This window comes from Ahaetulla prasina, chromosome 3, assembly GCF_028640845.1.
Source record: "Ahaetulla prasina isolate Xishuangbanna chromosome 3, ASM2864084v1, whole genome shotgun sequence".
Taxonomy (NCBI): Eukaryota; Metazoa; Chordata; class Lepidosauria; order Squamata; family Colubridae; genus Ahaetulla; species Ahaetulla prasina.
The window spans coordinates 180271289-180295635 of NC_080541.1; the positions used below are offsets into that span (position 1 = coordinate 180271289).

At 36.9% G+C, this 24347-nt stretch overlaps 1 protein-coding gene across 5 annotated transcripts in view; it reads right to left on the reverse strand.

Moving 5' to 3' along the window:
• The window catches only part of CELSR2 (cadherin EGF LAG seven-pass G-type receptor 2), a 135590-nt gene that overhangs the window by 86765 nt on the left and 24478 nt on the right, over positions 1 to 24347 (reverse strand). For all 5 annotated transcript variants that reach the window (XM_058176260.1, XM_058176258.1, XM_058176259.1 and 2 more), the window contains exon 2: positions 12996 to 13640. In XM_058176260.1, the coding sequence (XP_058032243.1) occupies positions 12996 to 13640 (645 nt within the window). The remainder of the gene's footprint in view (positions 1 to 12995; positions 13641 to 24347) is intronic.

Genomic DNA, 24347 nt, shown 5'->3' on the forward strand with positions numbered 1-24347 from the left:
CTGCTTGAACAGGGTTTGGACTAAAAGACCTTCAAAGTCCCTTGCAACTCTGTTATTCTGTATTTGCATGCAAATATGCAAAGGTTTGAAGTCTTAGTGCTGTTTCAAGAGGGGTTCCCAAAAGAATTGTGTTAATTTGTGATCCAAGAAAGCCTCATAAAGATTTTCAAGATGCTTTGTCCTAAGTAACTGCAAGGCAAACTAAATGCATGTATCCAATTCTTTGCCAATACCTCAAAAACTAAGATTGTAAGTTTTCAACAGTTCAGATTTCAAGAGGAAAAGCAAGTCAATCCAGCCGGAATAATGTATTAGGGGAGACTTGGCCCTAATCATCTGAGCAACATTATGGGTCCCCCCCCTCCCCTCCCTTCACAACCCCCCCCCCCGACTTCCCAGAACGAGCACAAGGTATAGTTAAAAATAAAACAAACATATGCTAAAAAATTTTCATCCCAACTTAATTATACCCCTACAATCATCAATTCCTAACTTCCCCCAAAAACAATCAAAAATAATATATCAAAATCATTCAAAAACAGTCTGATAACTCTTAGTCTGATATCTACTTTGAATATAGTCAATCCATTTTTTCCATTCCTTTAAGTATCTTTCTTGTGTATTGTCTTTCAAAAAGGCTGATATCTTCGCCATCTCAGCCAAATTGGCAACTTTCAATATCCATTCTTCTATTGTAGGTACTTCTTTTTTCTTCCAGTATTGTCCTATTAGTAATCTTGCTGCTGTTATTAGATTTAAAATCAATTTAGTCTCAATTACTGTACAGTCCGTAATAATTCCCAACAAAAAAAATTGTGGCAGGAACTTTATCTTCTTTTTCAAAACGTTTTGTAAAATCCACCAAATTTTTATCCAAAAGGCCTTTATATCCTTACAAGTCCACCTAATATGAAAATATGTAGCGTCATCACAATTACATCTCCAACATTTTGCTTGCATATCTGGATACATACACGATAATTTCTTAGGATCTAAATGCCATCTATAAAACATTTTATAAAAATTTTCCCTCAGATTCTGTGCCTGCGTGAATTTAACATTTCTAACCCAAATTTTTTCCCAAGTTTCCAATAATATTGGCTTCTGAAAATTTTGTGCCCACTTTATCATACAGTCCTTTACCAAGTCCCTTTCAGAATCTATTTCAAGTAACACATTATACAATCTCTTTATATGCTCCTGAGACTGATTTCTAATTTGCTTTACCAAATTTCCCTCGTTCTGCTTTATACCAATTTTCTGATCTTCCTTCCATCTAGCACGTAGTCGCTCATATTGAAACCAAGTATAATTTTTCCCTTCTTCTTTTACTAATGCAGAGATTTTAATTGTAAATTACCTCTTTCAGTATACAAAAGATCTTTATATGTAATCATTTCCTGATTCTGTTCTATATTTATATTCTCTATTGTATGTCTAGGACTTGCCCATATAGGAACCTTATAATTTAGTTTATAAGAGTATTTTTTCCAAACACGCAGAAGAGCAGTTCTTAACACATGATTTTTAAAGGCCTTATCCACTTTTTTGTCATAAATTAAATATGCATGCCATCCATATAGCAAGTCATAACCTTCTATATTCAAAATTCTTTCCTCTGTTAAATTAAACCAATCACTTATTGCAGAGAGAGCAGCTGCTTCATAGTATAATTTAAAATTGGGCATTTTTAAACCTCCCCTTTCCCGAGAATCTTGAATTATTTTCATTTTAACCCTAGCTTTTTTACCTTCCCATATAAATTTGTTAATTCCCTTCTGCCATTCCTCAAGATTCTTATCTTTCTTAATTATTGGTATCATCTGAAAGAGGAATAAGAATCTAGGTAAAACATTCATTTTAATAGCAGCTATTCTCCCCAGCAAAGAAATTGCAATTTTTTCCAAACAATCAACTCCTTCTGAACTTTTTGCCATAAAACCTCATAGTTATTCTTATACAATTTCACATTTGACGATGTAATATAGACCCCTAAGTATTTAACCTTCAAAAAATTTCAAATCCTGTTATTTCCTCTAGTTTTTCTTTCTGTTGTCTGGCCATATTTTTATTATCACTTTTGTCTTTTTCTGATTTACCTTAAACCCTGAAACATTCCCATATTGATCAATTATTTCCAACAAAGATTTACTAGAATTTATAGGGTTTGTTAAAGTAATCACCAAATCATCTGCAAAAGCTCTTAATTTATATTCATATTGTCTAACTCTAATTCCCTCTATCTCCTTTACTTCTCGTATTTTATCCAATAATGGTTCTAGAGTTAAAATAAACAATAATGATGATAAAGGGCATCCCTGTCTTGTTCCTTTCGCAATCTTAAAAGGTTCTGTTAAGCTACCATTGATTATAATCTGTGCTGTTTGCTCTCCATAAATTGCCCTAATTATTCTTAAAAAACCATCTCCAAATTGCATCTTTTCTATTAATTTAAATAAAAAATCCCAATGCAATCGATCAAAAGCTTTCTCTGCATCAAGAAAAATAAATGCTGATGGAATAAAAATTTTCTTTTCTAAATACTCCAGTAAATTAACAATCTGCCTAACATTATTCCTCATATGTCTCCCTTTTATAAATCCAGATTGATCATTATGAATTCTTCGTTGCAAAATCAACATTAATCTATTAGCTATTATTTTAACAAAAATCTTATAATCATTATTTAAAAGTGAAATTGGCCTATAGTTCCCAGGTTTAGAACAATCCTGTTCCTCTTTTGGTATCAATGAAATAAAAGAGGTTCTCCATGAGGGGAATTCTCCTAATTGTATCTGATTAAATAATTCCTTAAGTGGACCTAACATCTCATCCTGTAAATTCCTATAATAACTAACTGTAAGCCCATCCGTACCAGGAGTTTTTCCCATTTTTAATTGTTTAATTACCAAAATAATTTCTTCAGAGTTTATAGGCCGATTCAGTTCATCCGTTTGTTCTAAAGTTAAATTTTTAACCTTATATTCCTTCAAATAATTATCAATATCCCTGTTCAATATATTATCTTTAAGATATAAATTTGTATAATATTCTAAAAAAGCTTTTTTAATTTTATCCTGTTGATATCTCTCTTTACCTTTATATTCTATTTTTTCTATAGTACGTTGTTTTTGTCTTTTCCTTAAGGTGTATGCTAACCACCTACCAGGTCTATTTGCATTACAAAAAGTATTAGCAATTTTTTTTTCATTAGAACAAATTGTAAGTACCGTATATACTCGAATATAAGCCGATCCGAGTATAAGCCGAGGTCCCCAATTTTACCCCAAAAACTGGGGTAAACTGGGGACTCGAGTATAAGCCGAGGGTGGGAAATGAGGCACCTACCGGTTGGGGAAACCCCCCCTCCCTCAGCTGAGAAGGCTGGCGGCCCCCCCGCCCCGCCCTCTCACTGCACCGGCAGGGCTTCCCCGCGCCGTCCGGTAAAATGTGAAAAAAAGAAAAAAAAAAAAACTCGAGTATAAGCCGTATATACTCGAGTATAAGCCGAGGGGCTTAAAAAAAAACAAAAACTCGAGTATAAGCCGTATAGACCCGAGTATAAGCCGAGGGGACGTTTTTCAGCACAAAAAACGTGCTGAAAAACTCGGCTTATACTCGAGTATATACGGTAAATGAGTTTCCTCTTTTGTGACTGATCTTTTTTCTTCTTTCTCTTATTAGAATACAGTTCCATGGTTGTGGCAAAACATGTTAAAAATCTTACAGCAGATACACATGGATTTCCAACTAAGGTTACTTTTTAAAAAATCAACCCGGACAACTAAAATGGTGCGAATGCAGCTAATGATTATGAATAGCACGATTTGGTAGCAGACAGAAAAGGGCCCACCTTTATTACATATCGAAGCTCTGAAAGTTAAGAGACAAAGTCTACTTTTTGAAGAAGCTCTACACTTCAAAGTGGATGAAACAAAAACCAAATGTTTTACTGCATCTGAATGTATAAAAAGATACGTTACGCTTTTAAAAAGTGACTAGTTAGCTCTCATAACATGACTATGGGTGTAGTAAGACCACTAGGGCTATGTAATGCTTCAGATGTGATCTGGAAAAAGTGCTTTGGGGTGTATGAAAGTACTAATGTAGAATAACTGCCGATTTATTAGAGCCATTGGAGGGAGTCTTCTGTAGCAGCCATTTGACCTTAGAGACAGTTGTGGGTGCTTTAATCATTCACAGACAGCTTGTTTACACTCCTGTACATTCTGAAAGGGCTTTCCTGAATCATTTTCAAATAACCGCATACCACTAATAATCAGAGACCCGAAATTTGAATATCTTTTGTTATTGAATTGAATTAAATACTTCATTTGGCCAAGTATCATTAGATACACAAGAAATTTGTCTGTGGTACAGAAGCACTCAGTGTACTTGCAAGGCAACAGAGAAAATAATAATAATAATAATAATAATAATAATAATAATAATAATAATAATAATAATAATAATAATAATAATAATAATAATAAAAAAAAACAAACCATTTGCCTGCAAGCAAGAATTGGTGGGACCATAAAATAGAGAAAGTAATAGAAAATGAAGAATCTAAAATGGTCTGGGACTTTAGAATTCAAACAGAAAGGCATCTGCTACCTAACACACCAGATTTAACAACTTCCAATAAGAAAGACAAACAAAATTCTGGATAATGGATGTGGCAGTACCTGGAGACAGCATAATAGAAGAGAAGGAACTCAAGAAGAAAACAAAATACAAATAGAGGTAGCACAACTTTGGCAAAACAAAGCAAAGGTAGTCCCAATAGTTACAGATCCCTTGGGAGCAATCCCAAAACAACTGGAGCACCACTTGAACACCATCGGCATTGTCAAATTCGCATCAGTCAATTGCAAAAGGCAGCTTTAGTCAGAATAATTTACATCCTGCAACAATACTTCTAACACCATAAAACATCAGCATCTGCCTATCCCAGGTCTCTGGGAAGGACTTGATAGGTGGATAAAAACGCCTAATCCAGACTGAATATCTGGCTGACTAACACGTGCAATGGACCATAATAATAATACCAATAAAAGGAGGAAGTAAAGACGATAATAAAATAAATAAATAAATAATACTAAGACACATTTTATAGATTGATGTACATGCACATTTGGCAGAACTGCAAGAATTGGGTGTTTAGCAGGGTGATGTTATGATATTTACCACCACTTGGCCTGTGAAAATTAGTAGATTCTGATCATATAGAAACATCCTTGGGCCTCCAGACAAAATTATGAAACTTCCTTGAAGTATAATTTGAACTGGAAAGAAGTCTTAAAGGGAGTTTCAAGAAGCTGTTCTAAAGATTTTTGGATATGGGAAGAAATAATTTGATATAATTATAATAATTTGAAATAATTTGACCATTTTGCTGCTGGACTATACACATCCCCATCTGGCTTGTGAGGTAATTTAATAGAAACTTATTTCTATGTTATCCTGAAGTCACTTAGGAAACAGCAGGACAGGTTCAAATTTCTCCCTAGGGAAAACTGGGGCTGCTATAAATATACATAATAACAGGAATTTATGCTGAGGCCATATTACAAAGTGCAATGATTCCTCTGGCCATATTCTGTCTCTGACATATGCAGAAATAGGACAGGAAAGGGAGGAATTGGATAGCTGTTATAAAATGAATTTGTAGCTAAACCTGGCCTACTTTCTTGGCCTTTCTCCTCAATTTAATCTTCACATAAGTCTCTTGACCATAATAAATATGAAAAGTACTTTATCAAAAAATATATAGAATTTTTCCTGCAATGTTGATCCCATTTTACACACCCAGGCTAGAAATGTTAGTAATGCATGGTGAAATGCATCACAAATTAATATTGAAAAGTTCACCTTCAGATATGGCCCAACTTTGATTTAGGATTAGTTTCTGAAGCACAAACTAAAATAAATTGTAAATAAATGTATTACATTTAATAAATGTAATTTACCTATCTCTAAGAAATTTCTGAGCTATTTTCTTAAGTTGCATTCAGCAAACCAAAGCATTTATGAGGCCTTGGACATAGGGTTAAATGATACCTCATTATCCGTACACATGCCATAATTATGCTCTTAAGTGATAAGCAGGTGTTTGCTTTAATAACATAATGTTAGCTAGCAGGCTTATGCCAAAAGCATGCTTGTTACTATGTAATAAGAGCTAAAGTAGATGAGACACATAAAATGCATTTTTACATGTCTCGTATATAATAATGCAAATAATTTGATATATGTGAAAACTGTGTTACAAAACAGAAGATAGAGAAGAAGAAGAAGAAGAAGAAGAAGAAGAAGAAGAAGAAGAAGAAGAAGAAGAAGAAGAAGAAGAAGAAGAAGAAGAAGAAGAAGAAGAAGAAGAAGACAGAGACAAAAGAGGGATCCAGTCTGGAGCAAAATTCCAGTAAGTAATATACAGTAAATATTATAGTAATATAAAGTAAATAAAATAAATAATAAATAAATAAAATAGTAATAAAAAGTAATATATAGTAAAACTACTGTACTAGACTACCGTAAAATCCAGAGAGCCAAATTCAGACACAGCTATGGAAGCTCACTGACTTTGATTATTTGTAAACCCAAATTATATCACAGGATAGTTGTGAAAGGAGAAATGGAGAAGGATTATGTATGCTTCCTCCAGCTCTTGAAGGAAAGGCAAGATCAAAATCTGTCCACTTAAAAAAAAATCCTGCTCCAAGTCAAAGTTGGAACTTTGGTCTAATCCACGTGGAATTCCAAGTTATTACAGAACATACATTCCTAATTTCCTATCCCCTCTTCTCTTTCAGAGTAAGCAACATTATGCAAAACAGAATATAGCAAAGGAGTAAGGAGAGAACTAGTGTGGCACGGGAATTTCAGAGGTTGGGCCATTTTGGTCCACCCTTTATTTATTTATTTATTTATTTATTTATTTATTAAATTTCTATACCGCCCTTCTCCCGAAGGACTCAGGGCGGTGTACAGCCAGAATAAAAACACAGAATATATACAATTAAAAGAATTTAAAATGAACTATTACTATATGGCCGATAATTAAAACAATTAAAAATTTAAAATATTATTAAAACCCCAATTTAAAATCAACTATTTATGCCAGTCCTGCTTGAATGAATAAATATGTTTTAAGCTCACGACGGAAGGTCCGAAGATCAGGCAGTTGACGTAAGCCAGGGGGGAGTTCGTTCCAGAGTGTTGGTGCTCCCACAGAGAAGGCCCTACTCCTGGGGGCCGCCAGCCGACATTGTTTGGCGGACGGCACCCTGAGAAGGCCCTCTCTGTGAGAGCGTACGGGTCGATGGGAGGCATAAGGTAACCCTTAGCCATGGAAACTGAGTGTATGACTTTAGGCCAGTCAGGCCCTCAGCAGAAACTACCTCACAGAGTTGTTATGGTAAAGAGATGATATAAACTCATACCATATTAAAAAAAAGTCCTATACTGAGAAATATAAAGGCATACAAAAAAATTAAATGCATGTTGAGAAAAGGAAATTTTGCTAAAAAAACAAGTTTATACCAACATTACTCACTATTCTTCTTCATGCTTTTCTGCAAACTATTCCTCTTCCCATCATGTTCATTTTCCACATCATATATCACCTTTTATTCTTTAAACCTTTAAACTACTCACCTCTCAAATTTTCAGGATTTCACCTATCTAACTTCATTCTCAGTCATCCCCTTCTTTTCAATCCATTCACTGTGCATTCCTATATTTGTTTTCATATTCAGTTTTCTTTCATTCACTATATACAAGCAAAATACCCCAACGTACTGTTCCTGGCCAGTCATTCTTTTTATATTTGGTCCACAAATCTTGACTCTATCACTTTTTGTTTACCATACACACTTAAGTTCCCCTTCCCTTCAGTTCTAATATAAAAGCACTCTTTCCTGTTTTCCCTGACATACCCAAAACTCATTTACATGTAACAAATTGGGCAAAAGGACCCATTTACAGCCCTTTTCACCCCTTTGACAAACATTCCTTACTCACAAGAAACTACACATGACCTCCGTACTGTTGCAACAGCATTTACCTATATTGAATTTTTTTCCATCCATTTCTTCCATCTTTAGTAAACATAAAACCAAGATTCAATTTGTCTACTTGCTCTAATTTTTATCATTTATGTTTAACACGTACAGTAATTGTTCACTCCTTTTCCTTGCCAAACACAACTGCACTGTTCTTTGATACATTAATTTTCAGTTCTAATATTCACCACAAATCATTCTGGTTCTCAGTCAACAGAAAAGCATTATTTTGATTTAAAAAATACATATGCAGTTCCCAACCAATAATTCACTAATGTAACTATAAACATACATTGAACTTTGCATTTAGATGTATATTAATTCCTTTGCCACATGCATGGATTAAATATATGAATACTTAACAATTATAAATAATTCATTATATTAATGAGTTCCCAACTAAAGAAGGACTCAAGATGGCATACAAAATTAAAAATATTATAAGAACATAAAAGCAAACAGAGTTTTTTTTGGGGGGGGATAAACAAAAAACTTCAACCACCCATCATTAATTATTATCAAAATAGATTTCATTGTACATTTGTTGTGACAAAAATAAATAAATAAAAATAAAATAAATAAATTTCATTCATAATCAAAACTTCACTATCATTAATATTTTCTACAGGTATTAACCAACTCCATTCCATTAAATCAGACAATCTTCATTCGAATCTGTTCTGCTCTTCCTGTTTCCCCGCATTTTAGATACATTTGGACACATATCTATTTTTCTTTCATTTCATTTATAAACATATGCTTTTTATCATTTATGCCCTTTATAATCCAAATCTCAATATTCTACACACTGTAATCACTTCCAGATGGGCCCACAGATGTTGACCTGTGCCACTGATCATCGCTCTGGTCAAGCAACTTTCACATAATGTTTTAGTAAGGTAGAGAAAGGGCAGACTAAGTTATTAGCCCTAACTATACCTACCATATAACACATGCAACATTTCCTGTTAATAGTATGAACAGTCCAGGTCAGGTTTTTTACCTTCTGGCCAATATGCCACATGCAGTTTTACTCCAAATATATTCATGCAATCTAGAGTCTCTAACCTAAATAGTATTTTATAAGCCAACATACTGTTGCCCAAATACAAACCAACTTAGAAGTATATTCAATATATTAACAGACTCAGATGATATGGAAACATCTAAGATGATGAATCACCTAAAAGATGTTTCTTCACACTATGTTTCATGGGAGCCTAGCGTGTTTCATCAAACACAGTTCTATGTCTAAGAGGGTGGGGGGTGGGAATATCATTTGAAGACAGCCAATTTTCCATCATTAGAGTTTGCGTCTTGATCAGGGGCTCCAGGATTTATTTATTTATTTATTTATTTACTCATTGGTTTTACTCTAGATTTTTGTAACCTAGAAATGTTTGACAGCCTCTGATCTAAGGAATACTCCCAAGAAGTTTGTAAGATGGTGCATGGCAGTCATGGCAACGTGACACAATTTTGATTGCTGTACATTCTGGAGACAAATTCTGCAGAACGTGGAGCAAGAAATAAGGCTACAGAAAGGGTGAAGATTTGTAAAGAGTCAATTCCCCATGGCATTTTAATAGCTATATGTCCACTAAACACATGATTAAAAATATGTCTGTGTCTTCTCATTCTTTCTGCTCTTTCCCCTTACTTAATCAAAGGGTTTTCCTTCTCCATCCTCTTCCTCTCTATTACTCCAGTTTATTCCTCATTCCTTTATATGTATCACATACCCCTGCTGTGCATACACATCCATGTGTGTGCGCACACACACATTTTCATCAAGATTTTTTTTTAATAGAAGATTTATTCCCAGCCTCTTTTTGATTCTTTACCCTAGTGACCAGCTTTGGTTGCCAAGGAAACAAATATTCTCCCAGAGTGCCCCTCCCCAATCTTGAGCAGACAAAGCCCCTATTCCACCTCCCCACCATGCTGTCTGCCTCCCCCTTTCTCCTCTACCTGCACAGGGAGAGCCAATATTGCAGTCAAAAAAAGAAAAGAGCAGTAATAGATTTACACAGGGCAACCAACTCTCATTGCTCCTCTTCCCCAGACTCTATCCTCAGCATTCACCATAAGCACTAAACACAGAAATAGCTTTCCTCCTAGGCATTTGGCTACAGCGACCTGCATTTCCTGGAACATACCTCAGCAAGAGTTTCTTTTTCTAGGTAGGGAGTCTGTCTATGAAAAACACACAACCTTCAGGGGATGCTCCTGCTGACACAAGGCTGTGTCACCTATACAGACCGCTACAAAACCAATTCCTCTAAAAAAGAGGAAGATAAAATGTGAACTACAGAAGGTATGGATTGTTTCACCAATGGTCACTCTAAGCAACGTGAATTATCAATCGATCTGCTGTTAACATTAACATTCTTGTAATATAATTTTCAGTATTAAGTATAGTGATGATACCTGAATAGGATTAAAAATTTTGAAGCCCTGTGTGAATTTCGATTAACATTAGCTGTAGTGATATGGATGCAATGGTATCCATTGTAATGGCATTTAGGAAATTGCATTAGTGAAATGAATATTACCTAAAACTCACTAATATCCACTCTGATATCATATATAGTTTCTAGTAGTTCTGGATTTTAGTTCGCTATTATTTAACAAATAGCTATTCATGCTTTCCATAGAAAAAATAATACAATAAAGAAGCATGTTTTATTACTAGTAAAATAATTAAGGGACAGGGAGGAAGGGTTTGAGTAGGAAAATGACCATAGATAAATGAATTAACTAATCCATCAAAATATCTTTGCTGCTGAATTCTGCAATGTCCACAATCTAATTTTAGTTTAGTTTAGTTTTGTTTTTTTTTAACCCAGGGTAAAGCTATACATTACAATTTACAATATCCTAGTTCATGTTTCCAGAGAAACTAACAAAAATTGTGTCAAAGCCATAGTAGTTGATTAAAGGAACAATTGGAAAATTGGCAGCGAAAAACAAAGAATAAAAAGATGTCTTGGGACAGGAGATGCCAGGCATTATCTTTTCCCTAAAAAGAAGAGACCATTACTCTATAACCAGGATTGAAACTGTGAAACATCAGAAGTGATGTTTTTCTTGTAATTCTCCCTGATTCAACTAGAGTCTAGACTAGGGGTCTCCAACCTTGGTCCCTTTAAGACTTGTGGACTTCAACTCCCAGAGTTCCTCAGCCAGCTTTGAGCTTTGCTGGCTGAGAGGCTCTGGGAGTTGAAGTCCACAAGTCTTAAGGGAACCAAGATTGGAGACCCCTGGTCTAGACTGAGCATCTTCTTGGTCTTCCTTTGCCTCACTCATTCAACAATCAATCAAAACAATCAAATGGATTATACACAGAACCTGCTATACTTATCTAATTTGCATTTCTACATTGCCATATATTCTTCAATAAGAATGAACTTATGGAAAGTTTAAAAAGAAATGAAATATCTTGAGGCTGTTAAATAGAAATCAGAATCCAACCTAACTCAGGAAAAACTGCCTGGTGTCCTGCAGTTATCAGAGCAAACAATCCTAGGAAAATTCCACTGGTCATCAGATGGTTTGATGGAGCTTTGGTTAAGAGACCTGAAAAGCACTTGGGGAAGGTCATTACTGAATGAGTGAATCCATGAGGGTGGTGAAGATTGCAATCCAGATGATTAGCATGGAAGAGGGGATTTTTAAAAAACATTCTTGATGGAGGGAATTAACACCAGGGTGAGAAACTGCTATATGTACATGCTGGGGGATGGGTGAGTTAACTCAACAACAGATGCCCTTATATTCCTTCTGGAAAAGATACTTCTGCAATTTTTAAATTACAGACAGTTCTCAACTTACGACTGTAATTGAACCCAAAATGTATGCTGCTAAGTGTATACTTTCTTGTTAAATGAGTTTCATAACTTTTCTTGCCATAGTGGTTAAGTGAATTATTGCAGTTGTTACGTTAGTAACCTGGTTGTTAAGTGAATCTGGCTTCCCCATTGACTTTGCTTGTCAGAAGGTTATAAAAGGGAATCACGTGACACCAGGACACAACAATTGTCATAAATATGGACCAGTTGCCAGTTTCATCACGTGACCATGCAACAGTTGTAAGTGTGAAAAATGGTTATAAGTAATTTTTTTCAGTGCTGTATTTGAATGGTTACTAAATGAAATGTTTGCAAGTCAAGGACTACCTGTATATATTTCCCACTAGACTTGTAAAAAAAGTACTACACATGGAACCTATACCCAAAAAATGCCCTGCAAGAACATTTTTTCATATTTCTCAGATTCTAATATATATTGAATCCTAAAACAAACTTGATTAGCAGCATAGGATAAAAGTCCAAACAAGGCCATCTTTCAGGCTTTTATGGACTACAGCTGACTTCCTATCACAAGATGATTTACTCTTAGCCCCTCAAACCTTCTGCTGTAAGAAATCATGTATAGCAATAACAGCTGATTTTGTGCCTTCTAGAAGTTTTAGGTGACAACTTCTACAAGTCTTTGGCACTAGTCATCCTGCATAAAACTTATGACAGTTAGTCTTACATCTAAACAGCACCCAGCTGCCTTTTCTTAGTGTTGGATACTCTCTAAAGATGAAGGGAATTGTGGTTACCTAGGCCGTGTTGCTGAGAAAGGCTGAGATAGGTTGTTGGGTCAATAGAAATAACTCTTCTATTTTCTCTTTCCAAGTTTGAAACCTCTATCTTTCAGCATTCTAATCCCTTTTATTTAACAAGCATAAATTAATTACAGAAGTCATTTTGAGCAATAGAAACATCCTTGGAGAAAATGATTGCAATGATTCCAGGTAGAATGTTGGAACTGGGATTTATCAAAGAACAAAGATAACATACTTCCAATGATTACTATGCAACTCCCTTTTGAGGTATCCTGCCTTGGCTGATTTCCCCACCCCCCCAAATCAATACTTACCAGTGTAGCCCTCTTGGCACTCACAAGTATATCCTCCTTCCCGGCTTTGGCAATGACCATTATTTCCACATGGATTGGAGTAGCAAAGATCAATCTCAGTTTCACAATAATCACCAGTAAAACCCAGCGGGCAACGGCAACGCAGACCGTTGACAGGGTGGATAGGACGGAAAAGTATAGTGTCGGAGGAAATGAAGGGTGCTGAGCTGTCAAACTTCAACACTGAGACACAGCGCATATAATTCTCACAAGGTTCCCGCAAACAAATGTTATCATCAAAAGGCAAGACCCTCTGCTCCGTAATAGCAGCCAAGAGTGTCCGGTTGAGGTACAATCGTTCCTGGAGGTCTTCTGAAGGAATGTAATGGCTGCCATGGACTCGATCAGGCAATTGTACTGACAGACTAACATTCAGGATTTGGGCAGCCTGAACATCCGTGTCATTCTGGATGTTGAAAAGGACAACATGATCACGGGGAGCGGATAGCACAGTTGCTACTCCTTCAAGAAAGACAGCCAGCAGTGGTGAAAGGAAGCGTTCTTGGGACATGTTCTCCAACCGCAAAGTGATACTGTTGGTCAGCATCTCATCTGTGATAATGGTCACCTGAAGCATGCATTGGGCAGCAACACTGTGGATCCCATCTATAGAAAACAGGAGAGAATAATTAGTTTCAATGTGCACTGAAGGGTAAAGAAGAGAATGTAGAGATCACCTTGTAATATTCATAATATTTTGGGGGGCAACAATGTTTCTCTTTTATACAACAAGCACATGGGTGAATGGGACTGACATCTACTTTAGTTTTAAAAAGGCAGGCTACACAACTGTACAGTATTGTTCAATACAATGAGGCACAATGGAATGGGCACAGTGGAAAGTATTTCACTATTCTGTTTAATGTACAGTATAGCGTTTAAACCAGAGGTAGTCAACTTGGTCCCTACCACCCACTAGTGGGCGTTCTGGCTTTCATGGTGGGCGGTAGGGGTTTTGTCCGATACTGAAGCACTTTCCTTTTTTTTAATTTAATTGACTTTTTAAAAAAATTTCATAGCATTATTAAAAACATTTCCATTGAGTTTTCATAAAATTCCCCATGACAATTTAAATTTCTGAAAATATACTATTTTATCACCCACACATAAGTTTAGTTCACATTACATAAGTGAAACTAAATGGCGCTATAGTGCGACCACAAACAAAAGAGCCTCGTCCCAGAATAGCTCGCACATCTCCCCTCACACCACTCAGCTGTAACAAACAAGCAGAGCTGGTAGCCGGCGCCCCCCCCAACCCAATCCATGATGTGCGAGAGGCATGCGCAGGTGACGATACACGGCACATTACTGTGGAACTGGTGAGCAGTTAGAAAATTTTACTACTAACAGAGATACAAAAGTGAGCGGTAGGTATAAAAAGGTTGACTACCCCTGTTCTAAACTAAGACAGTATAGTTAATATGACACAGGGCAATCTGCATGAAGTCTATCCTCATTGTGGAACTCTGAGCTACTCACACTCTCCCAGTCCAACTCACTTCACAGGGTTGTTGTTGGGATAAGGGAATGCTACCTCTTTGAGCACCAGGATAAAAGGTGGGATATAAATCTAATTAATAAATAATCTGTATTATCTGTATTATAGATATGGTACTATGATATAGATTAAGCTCTCTGAGTTCATCAAATATTTTATTCTACTTCTAATTACATGGATCACAGATTAACAACGTGTCACCCTTTATCACTGACCAGAGTGATTGGCACAGATGGGAGTTCAACAACTTCTGCAAACCCATATGTTGTACATGCTTGATTTAGGTGATCATTTGAAACTAAAACCAACCCAAAGCAATCTTCATCTTTCCCACTATAGATGGGGCATGCCTGACCTCTAGATGATCTATTAATCATTGACTTGGACTGTATCATTCCCATCCTTATCCCCAAGTATTATTGTCTAGCTGTAATGGTACTGATTGCCACTTTCATCCATTTTGGTGAAAGTAGATGAGGTACTATCAAATAGGCTTTGTCACATCCAGTTTGGATTAGTGTAATATACTCTGTGTCAAGCTCTCACACAGCTTAGTAGGCAGAGTCTTCATAATTCCTCCTGTGCTATTTCTTTGTTATGCAGAGATTCAAGGCACGTAGAAACAAATACTAATAAAAAGTTTTATTATTCTCTTTGTGAATGAAAAACTTTAGTTCATTCATATCAGTGTGGGCATACACACTTATGCATACATACCTACCCAACTCAAACTCTAGCTAGTTTAGAGTTCCAGTAGAATCAAGATGGGATACTTATCATGGCAATATTCTATTTATGTGAATGGTCTAATGTTCTACATTTCCCACTTTCTTTTATAATTTTTACAAGGTTTGGCCTGTCTGAGCTTGGAACGCTTACCATGCCTCCTTATCTATGCGGCATTGCCTCATCCAGTTCACTACATGTGGGGAACCATCTTTTATTTCAAAACAATTCCTTCTTAAGTCTTCTTAAACATCTGAACCCTGGCATTTGTCCAATGCAGTAGTTGTTTTTTTTCCAGAACAAATGCTTCGATTCTGCCTCTAAGGCTTGCACTGAGTGGTTCTCTTATACATTCCATCTTTCATATATAAACATTCATAAAGGTAAAGGTAAAGGTTCCCCTCACACAAACATGCTAGTCGTTGCCGACTCTAGGGGGCGGTGCTCATCTCCGTTTCAAAGCTGAAGAGCCAGCGCTGTCCAAAGACGTCTCTGTGGTCATGTGGCCGGCATGACTCAACGCTAAAGGCGCACGGAATGCTGTTACCTTCCCACCAAAGGTGGTCCCTATTTTTTCTACTTGCGTTTTTACGTGCTTTCGAAACTGCTAGGTTGGCAGAAGCTGGGACAAGTAACGGGAGCTCACCCCGTTACACGGCAGCACTAGGGATTCGAACCCCTGAACCTTTCAATCGACAAGCTCAAAGTCCTAGCCCCTGAGTATAAACATTCATACCTTCACATAAATACATGGCATGAAAGATACATCTTTGTGTTGCTGCATATCAATACATGCAGTCACAACACAGTAACATTGGAAAAACTTTTAATTTACAGGATTCTTGTCCTCTACTTGTTATTCAGATCATCATTTTATTGAATTTTAACTATTCAATTTTCAAATTAAACTACTGATTCAGAAACACAAACAAGTTAAACATTTTAAAAATTTTATTAGGTAGGTAATTCATTTTATCAAGTAATGACCAAGTAGCTTTCAATCTTAACACTTAAAGCTGGAGTAGTTGCAAATGAGGATGTCTACTTAGAAATTACAATGGTGAAAATCCATAGTTTCGTGAAAGCAAGAGACAGAAGACAAGCTTATTGATCAAATTGAAATTCCTTCACATTAAAGAAGATTTGAGGCATAATCATTTTTCATTCTTATGGCAGAAGCAGATTTTCTACAAAATATGGAGCTAACACAATTGATATCTCCTCCTGCTGTCTTTCTTGTAACACGTTTAAAACTTGTAATACATTTAAAACAAGAACAAAATCAAGATGGCAGATTCTTAAAGCAAAAAGAACCAATTACATCACTTCACTCTGAGGTGTGGGTTTCTATCTGTACTGTTTCCTTATTTGCATTTGCAAGTTATTGCATTTTTTTAAAAAAAAATCAAGACACCTGCTCCATCCTAACCTGGTCCCTGTCAGGTGTTTATATGACTGCTACAGCCCCAGCTAACGAAGCTGAAAGGATACAGTCCTTTCAAGGACTGTAATTCAATTATTTCCAGTTCAATTATCACCTCATTCTACTGCCTGTATACAGACAAGGCATGGGCATGATGTGCAATGAGATAGCAACACTCTTCATGTTTCTTGATTAGCTGCTAGAAATGAAAGATAAGAAAACAGAGAAAGCAATGGCAGGATGTCACACGTTTTGTTGATTTGATATCAAGATAGAGACTTATATTCCTTGCAGTGTCACTTTATAGGATACAACCTTTGTTTTGTAACTTTTGACTGAACATCTAAAAATCTTTTTTAAAAAGTTCCAAGAAATATTGGCCACTAATGCATCCGAGGACTAAGTTCACCTCATATTTTCATATATTATGTACAAATGATTTCCCCTATACCACAATGAAGAATGGTGGTTAGAATGCAGTACTGCAGGTTACTTCTGCTGATTGCTGGCTGCCAGCAGTTTGACAGTTCGATCCTCACTGGTTCAAGGTTGACTCAGCCTTCCATCCTTCCGAGGTTAGTAAAATAAGGGCCCAGATTGTTGGGGGCAATATGCTGACTCTGTAAACCGCTTAGAGCTGTAAAGTGCTGTGAAGTGGTGTATAAGTCTAATGCTATTGCTATACCCCAAATATCTCAAATTGAAGGTCTGCATAAAGTTCCAAAACCCACCATGTATGTTTGTGCCTTTGAGACATTGTTGACTCCTGGCAATTGCCTAGACAAATCCCTGAAATTTTCTTGGCAAGGTTTCAGAAGTAGCTTGCCACTCTTTCTTTGTAGGACTTAAAGAGAGTGTAATAGTATTATGAGAGTGTACTGTTGCAGTATGTGGAAATAATCTTGGGAGACAGGGAAAAGACTGACAGCCAGGGAAATGGTTGGACAACAGGCAGCTTAGATGCAGAAGGAATGTGGACATAGCAAATGTCACAGGAGGGACCCTCCCTAGTTTCTTGGGCTATAAAGATAATGGAACAGAAAATGATTTCCAGACTTGCAAGATTAAAGTAAACTTACAATAAAATACAGCTAACGCTTCTGGGTATACTTCTTATTTGGACTACTTTATAAGGCTGACCAAGAATGACAGGCCCAAAGTCACCCAGCTGGTTTCAAGTTGGAGGCAGGATTAATAGACTAGATTAATAGGACTAGAATTAATGGTCTCACAGTTACTATTCTGGTACCTTAGCCACTACACAAAACTGGCTCTCAAGACCACTGTATCCATTTCTTTCTTTCTTTTTCTTCTTTTTTTTAAAGAATACTTTGGGCCAGTTTTCACCATCTGCTATCACAATGAAATAGAAGTGACATCTAATGTGCTTTGCTACCGTTTTAGTGTCTTCTAAAGAGATGTTGTTAGGCTGATGTCCCAGTCTCACACCTTTGCATAGTACTACTTGCTATACAGTAAATACTCCCTCTCCTGTTACTTTGGGCTTTAGCGATCCATTCCTATTATTATCCTAGTGCCTTGTCATTAATGGGGCTCCTTTTGCTGAAGGAACTAAAAGAGCCCAATGATCGTGATCAGAATTATTAACATAATACCAGAGAATACACCTTTCTGAGGTTTCAAGATCTAGTTTCCACCTTCATAGCCAAACTTCTCCTAACCTGTTCTGATATTTTAATTTTTACACCAGTCTTGCACTTTGGTTTGAGTGGCTGAGGAATTCTGGGAGTTGAAGTCCACAAGTCTTAAAGTTGTCAAGGTTGGAGACCCCTGCTATACTACAACCTTCTTCAGATTGTTCGTTAGTCCTTATGGTGTCATTTGATAACACTAATTACTCCTCTGAGCGATGGACACTGTTTGAAAATGGTTTCAGTCCTGCCAATGGATGATCTGCCACCAGATAGATAAAAGTCTATTAGAAGTTTTAATTTCATGACTTCTTAATTTATACCTTCTATTTGTTTTAAGATTTTAGGATTAAGCTAATCCAGCAGGATATGAACAAAATACATACATACAAAGGAATGCACTAAGAGCTAAAGAGATAATAAAGGATAATACTACAACCTCTCCCTCCAAAGGATTTTTTTTTTAAATGGTAAAAATTCTCTTATTTTTGCCTATTTTGGACATGATGATATAATACTTTCCGACTATCATTTTGTCCCTCCCTGTTTCAACTGCTGTTAATAATTTACTTATTCTGAATGATATTCAGATTCATCTAGTATGTCCAAACAGAAGTGCAAAAATAAAAAGCGCCAGGGAGGGGGGAGCTTATATGCTTACAAAAGTATCCAGAAATTATAACCGAATCAAATGAAAAGAGAAGCACTGAAAATGATGCTATAGTAAAAATTACAACAGGTTGTTCAGAGCAAACAAAAGCAGGAAGGAAGCTGACCCTGGTTTCTGCCAGTAGTTTGGCTCAAGCAAGGGGAAAGAGGAGAAAGGAAACAAATGAGCTGCATGATCAGGAAGCAGCAGTAGAAACTTATATCATCCTGTTGTTAGTCACAAGGGCAGTTGGGCACCTAGGGAAGATAGACAGGACATCAACAAACATGCGGGAATAATAGTTCCATTGGCACATACACACAGACACACAAGTGTGGAGGGAGAGAGGGAGAGAAAGAGGCCAGGTCCAAAATGCTTCTGCGATATATGTGTGCAGTGCAATTTACACATGATTTATGGCATTCACTTTTAAAATAATAAACATCTACAATTTACAATGTCTACGAAATGTCACCACAATATAAAAAAAATATGTTGAGACTCTAGAAAGAGTGCAGAGAAGAGCAACAAAGATGCTTAGGGGACTGAAGGCCAAAACATATGAAGAACGGGTGCAGGAATTGGGTATGTCTAGTTTAATGAAAAGAAGGACTAGGGGAGACTTGATAGCAGCGTTCCAATATCTCAGGAGCTGCCACAAAGAAGATGGAGTCAACCTTTTCTCCAAAGCACCTGAAGGCAGGATAAGAAGCAATGAACAGAAACTAATCAAGGAGAGAAGCAACCTAGAACTAAGGAGAAATTAATGAGTGGAACAACTTGCCTCCAGAAGTTGTAGGTGCTTCAACAGAAGAGATTGGACTATCATTCCTCTGAAATGGTTTTCTGCTTGAGCAGGGGTTGGACTAGAAGACCTCCAACTTGCAACTCTGTTATTCTGTTATTCCGTCATGCTCTTCCCCACAAATACAGCCTATATAATTTGTAAAGAAAAATAGACTGTGTTCCTGGCAGCCACACGTTATTTTTTTTACTCCCAATTCACATAATCTGTGTCTTTCTCCTTCTTCAGCATCTAGCTTTTTCATGGTTGGGTCTTTTCTATTTGCTTCCATGATCATACTATACCCCACATAATAAAGTCAGTGCAATATAATTAGAATAAGAATAGGTACAAAAATTGAGTCAAAGGTCTGATGGAATCATGTTAATTCGGTCTTCAAGCAAACAACCAAGCTTAGAGAGCACAAGGATTCCACATTTCTAAACCATTCACTACCTGCATTTCTGAGAAATTATTCCCATACCCTATTAAACCATAATGAATGCAATGCAAAGTCATTTGCTTTCCCCTCTCACATGCACAGGCTCTTTCAACTCCAATTCACTGCTGGGTGGGGGATGTTTCCAGTCTGGTTTTGTTTGATTCCTTTTGTTTTCTAGTATATGGAGCCACAAGAACAAAGAGCTGAACCAAGTGCCATCTTCGTACTTACACAAAACAAGGAGAGGAGGCTATCCAAAATAGCTATTGCCTTGTCTTCCCTATGGCTGATTTTAAAAAATTGACATAGTGCCCTAAACCTTACATTTCTTCCACCCACCCCCAGTCATGAAAGAGGCTACAGCTGGTCTGTTCAGTCTTCCAGTTCAGACAAATGCTATCAATAATTAACTTTCTTAATCTGAGCAATGGTAGGAATCTACCGGTTGAGTAGCTCCCAAGAGTCAGGAGTGGTAACACACTCTGGCACCTGCACTTGGAAATTCCCTTAGGAAAGTGACTTAGCCCCTCCTTCGCTTTCAGTCAGAGATACTTAAGGCATATTTCAGATCTAGTGCTTATGTCCTAAGCCCAGCATACAAAGTAGAAGCCCTCAGTGCTGAAATTAGAAGCAGTATGGCACAGGTGGATTGTAATCACAATGCATGAAATGGAAGTTCCTTACATAGACTCCCCAAGTTATCTTTTTATGGGTTTTCAGACCTATATGCAAAATACCCCATAAAATATTTACTGAAGTACCCTTGCATTATAATTCTATACATGTCTAAAGGTAAAGCTTCCCCTCACACATATGTGCTAGTCGTTCCCAGCTCTATGGGGTGGTGCTCATCTCTGTTTCAAAGCCAAAGAGCCAGCGCTGTCCAAAGATGTCTCCGTGGTCATGTGGCTGGCATGACTAAATGCCAAAGGCGCATGGAACGCTGTTTACTTGCTTTCAAATTGCTCAGTTGGCAGAAGCTGGGACAAGTAACGGGAGCTTACCCCGTTACACAGCACTGGGGATTCGAACCGCTGAACTGCCGACCTTTCAATCGGCAAGCTCAGCATCTTAGCCACTGAGCCACTGCATCTACTCAGAAGTAAATGCTGTTAAATTTATAAAAGCCAAGTGAAAGGTATACATGTCTATTTAAAAAACAATCCAAAATCTACACCTCCTAGTGAGTGAATTAACTGTGTTTTCTATTAAATAGAACACAGTCCTTTAATTCAACAACAGGACCTATATGCCAAAGGCTGTCCACTTGCCCAGCCCAATAAGTATCTGAAGAGCAAACAGCCCACTAACTGCAATCTTCCCATTCATGTTAAGATTAATAATATTTATATTTAAATTATAGCTTACTTATAAATCTGTTTACCTCTTTATCATTTTATCTGCACAGCAAATAGACATAGAATTGCAATTGCAGTTCAGGATTAAACAATGATTTAGATTAGCATTTACTAAACATTTCATCCGAACATGAAAGATCACGCTGTATTCATTTCAGTGAGAATAGGAATCCAGAGGCCTTGTAGAACTTCAGGAAAAAAATGGCTACAGCCTCAATTCTACAATTAGGAGTGTGAGAATCCAAAAAAATTAAAGAATCCCACTATACAGTCAAAGAAAGGAATACAAAGGTTTATCTAGGCTCCCACCTGATAATTACATGATGCTGTCCGTGAAATCAATGTTTGGGTTCTGACAAGGAGGTCAAAGCACAGTCCACTACCATGGGAGAAACACCCCAAGCAGAATATGAATGCAGGTAGCTAAAAGCTTACTTAGCTAAAAGCTACTAGCAAAAATTCAAGAAGTAATGAAATACATGACAAAGGCAGATTATTTTGTACAGTACAAACCTGAATTTGCTACAATCATATAGAAAAAATTATATGGAATTATTTTTTATGTTTATTTAAACAATATGGAATGCTGCAAAGCAAAATAATAGCCCCCAGAATTGTCTTCATTTCATAGAATACTTCTGAAATTTACTTGGGCCCTTAGAAAATAAAAATACAATGTAACTGGCAACTCAGTACTTTCTTTGGAATTGTTCCCATCTATATAGAAAGAAGGCAAATAAATGGAATGTGGTAGGAGGTATCCTGAGGCTAAAAGATATGGCAGGGAACATCCTCATTGAGCTGTCTTCTAATAAAACAGAAATTTAAATTTAGCTACATCAACCACCATGCTCAAAAACTGTAAGAATGCCATCCTGACTAAAAAGTTGAGGCACATCCAAATTAAGCAGTCCACCTTAATGTGTTTGTTCATTTTGAAGGTGGCACCATACTTCACATAGTATTTTTAACTTTAATAACAGTATTTTTATTTCTGGATAGTTCAAATCTGATTCAGTTTCCACTTTAATAATTACATTCCAGATGGTTGCTGTATAGATGTTTGTTCCTAACCACTGTTTCCTTTTGTGACATAGATGACTGGAGGTTAAACGGCTCAACTGTAGAACAAATGCAGAAACCTCACAACTTTACTGTACTATATTGCTGCCTTCTCACAATGATCCCAAATGGACATAATATACGCAATAATACATGAGCACATAATAGATACAAACTTAAGGTAAACTGCTCCAAACTCGATTGCAGAAAATACGACTTCAGCAACAGAGTGGTCAATGCCTGGAATGTTCTATCCGACTCTATGGTTACATCCCCAAACCCCCATAACTTTAACCTTAGACTGTCTAGTGTTGACCTCACCCAGGTGTGAAATCCAGCAGGTTCTGGAGAACTGGTAGCGGAAATTTTGAGTAGTTCGGAGAACCAGTAGCGGAAATTTTGACTAGTTCGGAGAACTGGCAAATACCACCGCTGGCTGGCCCAGAGTGGGGTGGGAATGGAGATTTTGCAATATCCTTCCCCCAGGAGTGGGGAGGAACTGGGGATTTTGCACTATCCTACCCCTGCCATGCCCACCAAGCCACACCACCAAGCCACGCCCACAGAACCGGTAATAAAAAAAAGATTTCACCACTAACGTCACCCCATTTCTTAGAGGTCTATAAGGGGCGTGCATAAGCATACCAATGTGCCTACCATCCCTGTCCTACTGTCTCCATTTATTTGTCTCCATTTCCTGTATTCATAAGCATGTTTATACTTATATCTGTTATCTTACACATGTTTGACAAATAAAAAATAAATAAATAAAATAAAAAAATGTCATAAGTTGAAGAACCCTAACACGGGCATTCCTTCGAAACATAGGATAAAGTCTCTAGACCTATGTTTCTCAGCAACTGCAAGATGTTGCGACTTCAACTTTCAGAATTCTAGGATTTGAAGTCCACACAAATTCTCAGATTTGAAATTCATTCATTCATTCATTCATTCATTCATTCATTCATTCATTCATTCACGTGTTAAATTTATTCTTCCACCAATCTTGCCATGGGGCTACTCTGGACAATCTACAACAATAAAATGGGGAAAAATGATTTAAAAATGTAAAAATAACTATAGTAAAGGACTGAAACAATAAAAATAAACAGTGGAAGTGCAATAATACGAAATTAAAAATATGAGCAGAGGGAAAGCAGGAAATGGAGGGGGTTCCCAGCAAGTTAAACTTTCATTTTAATTTTTGAATTTGCTAAGTGTCAGTGTTGATATACAGAACGTAGAAGGTTAAGGCACGGAAAGGAAATACTGGGATTTTGGAAGACTGGGATTAAGCAGCCAAAGAATAAGCAGTGCCTGGAATATAAGAATCTGGTTTAGATTCAGCTGTGTGCTAAAATATACCTGAGAAATGCCTGAGGCTATGCTTTTTAACTTGCAGGGGTGTCAAACTGATGGCCCGTGGGCCGGATGTGTCACACACAGGCCACATCCACCCCAGCTCAGCGAATGGGAAAAACATCATGAAACATCACGTGACAGCAATGTGACACCGCGAGTTTGACACCCGTGCTTTATAGGAACAGCATTCAACTAGTGCTGTTGACTGCTGTCACTCAATTACTAAAAAAATTATTTGGACCACAAAAGTCTGCTTGAAGGTCAGTGAGATATTCCAAGTTAGGGAGCAAAGTCCTTTCATCAGAAAACTACAAACTGGAAGCAGAGAAAATGACAGAAATACAATATGGGACC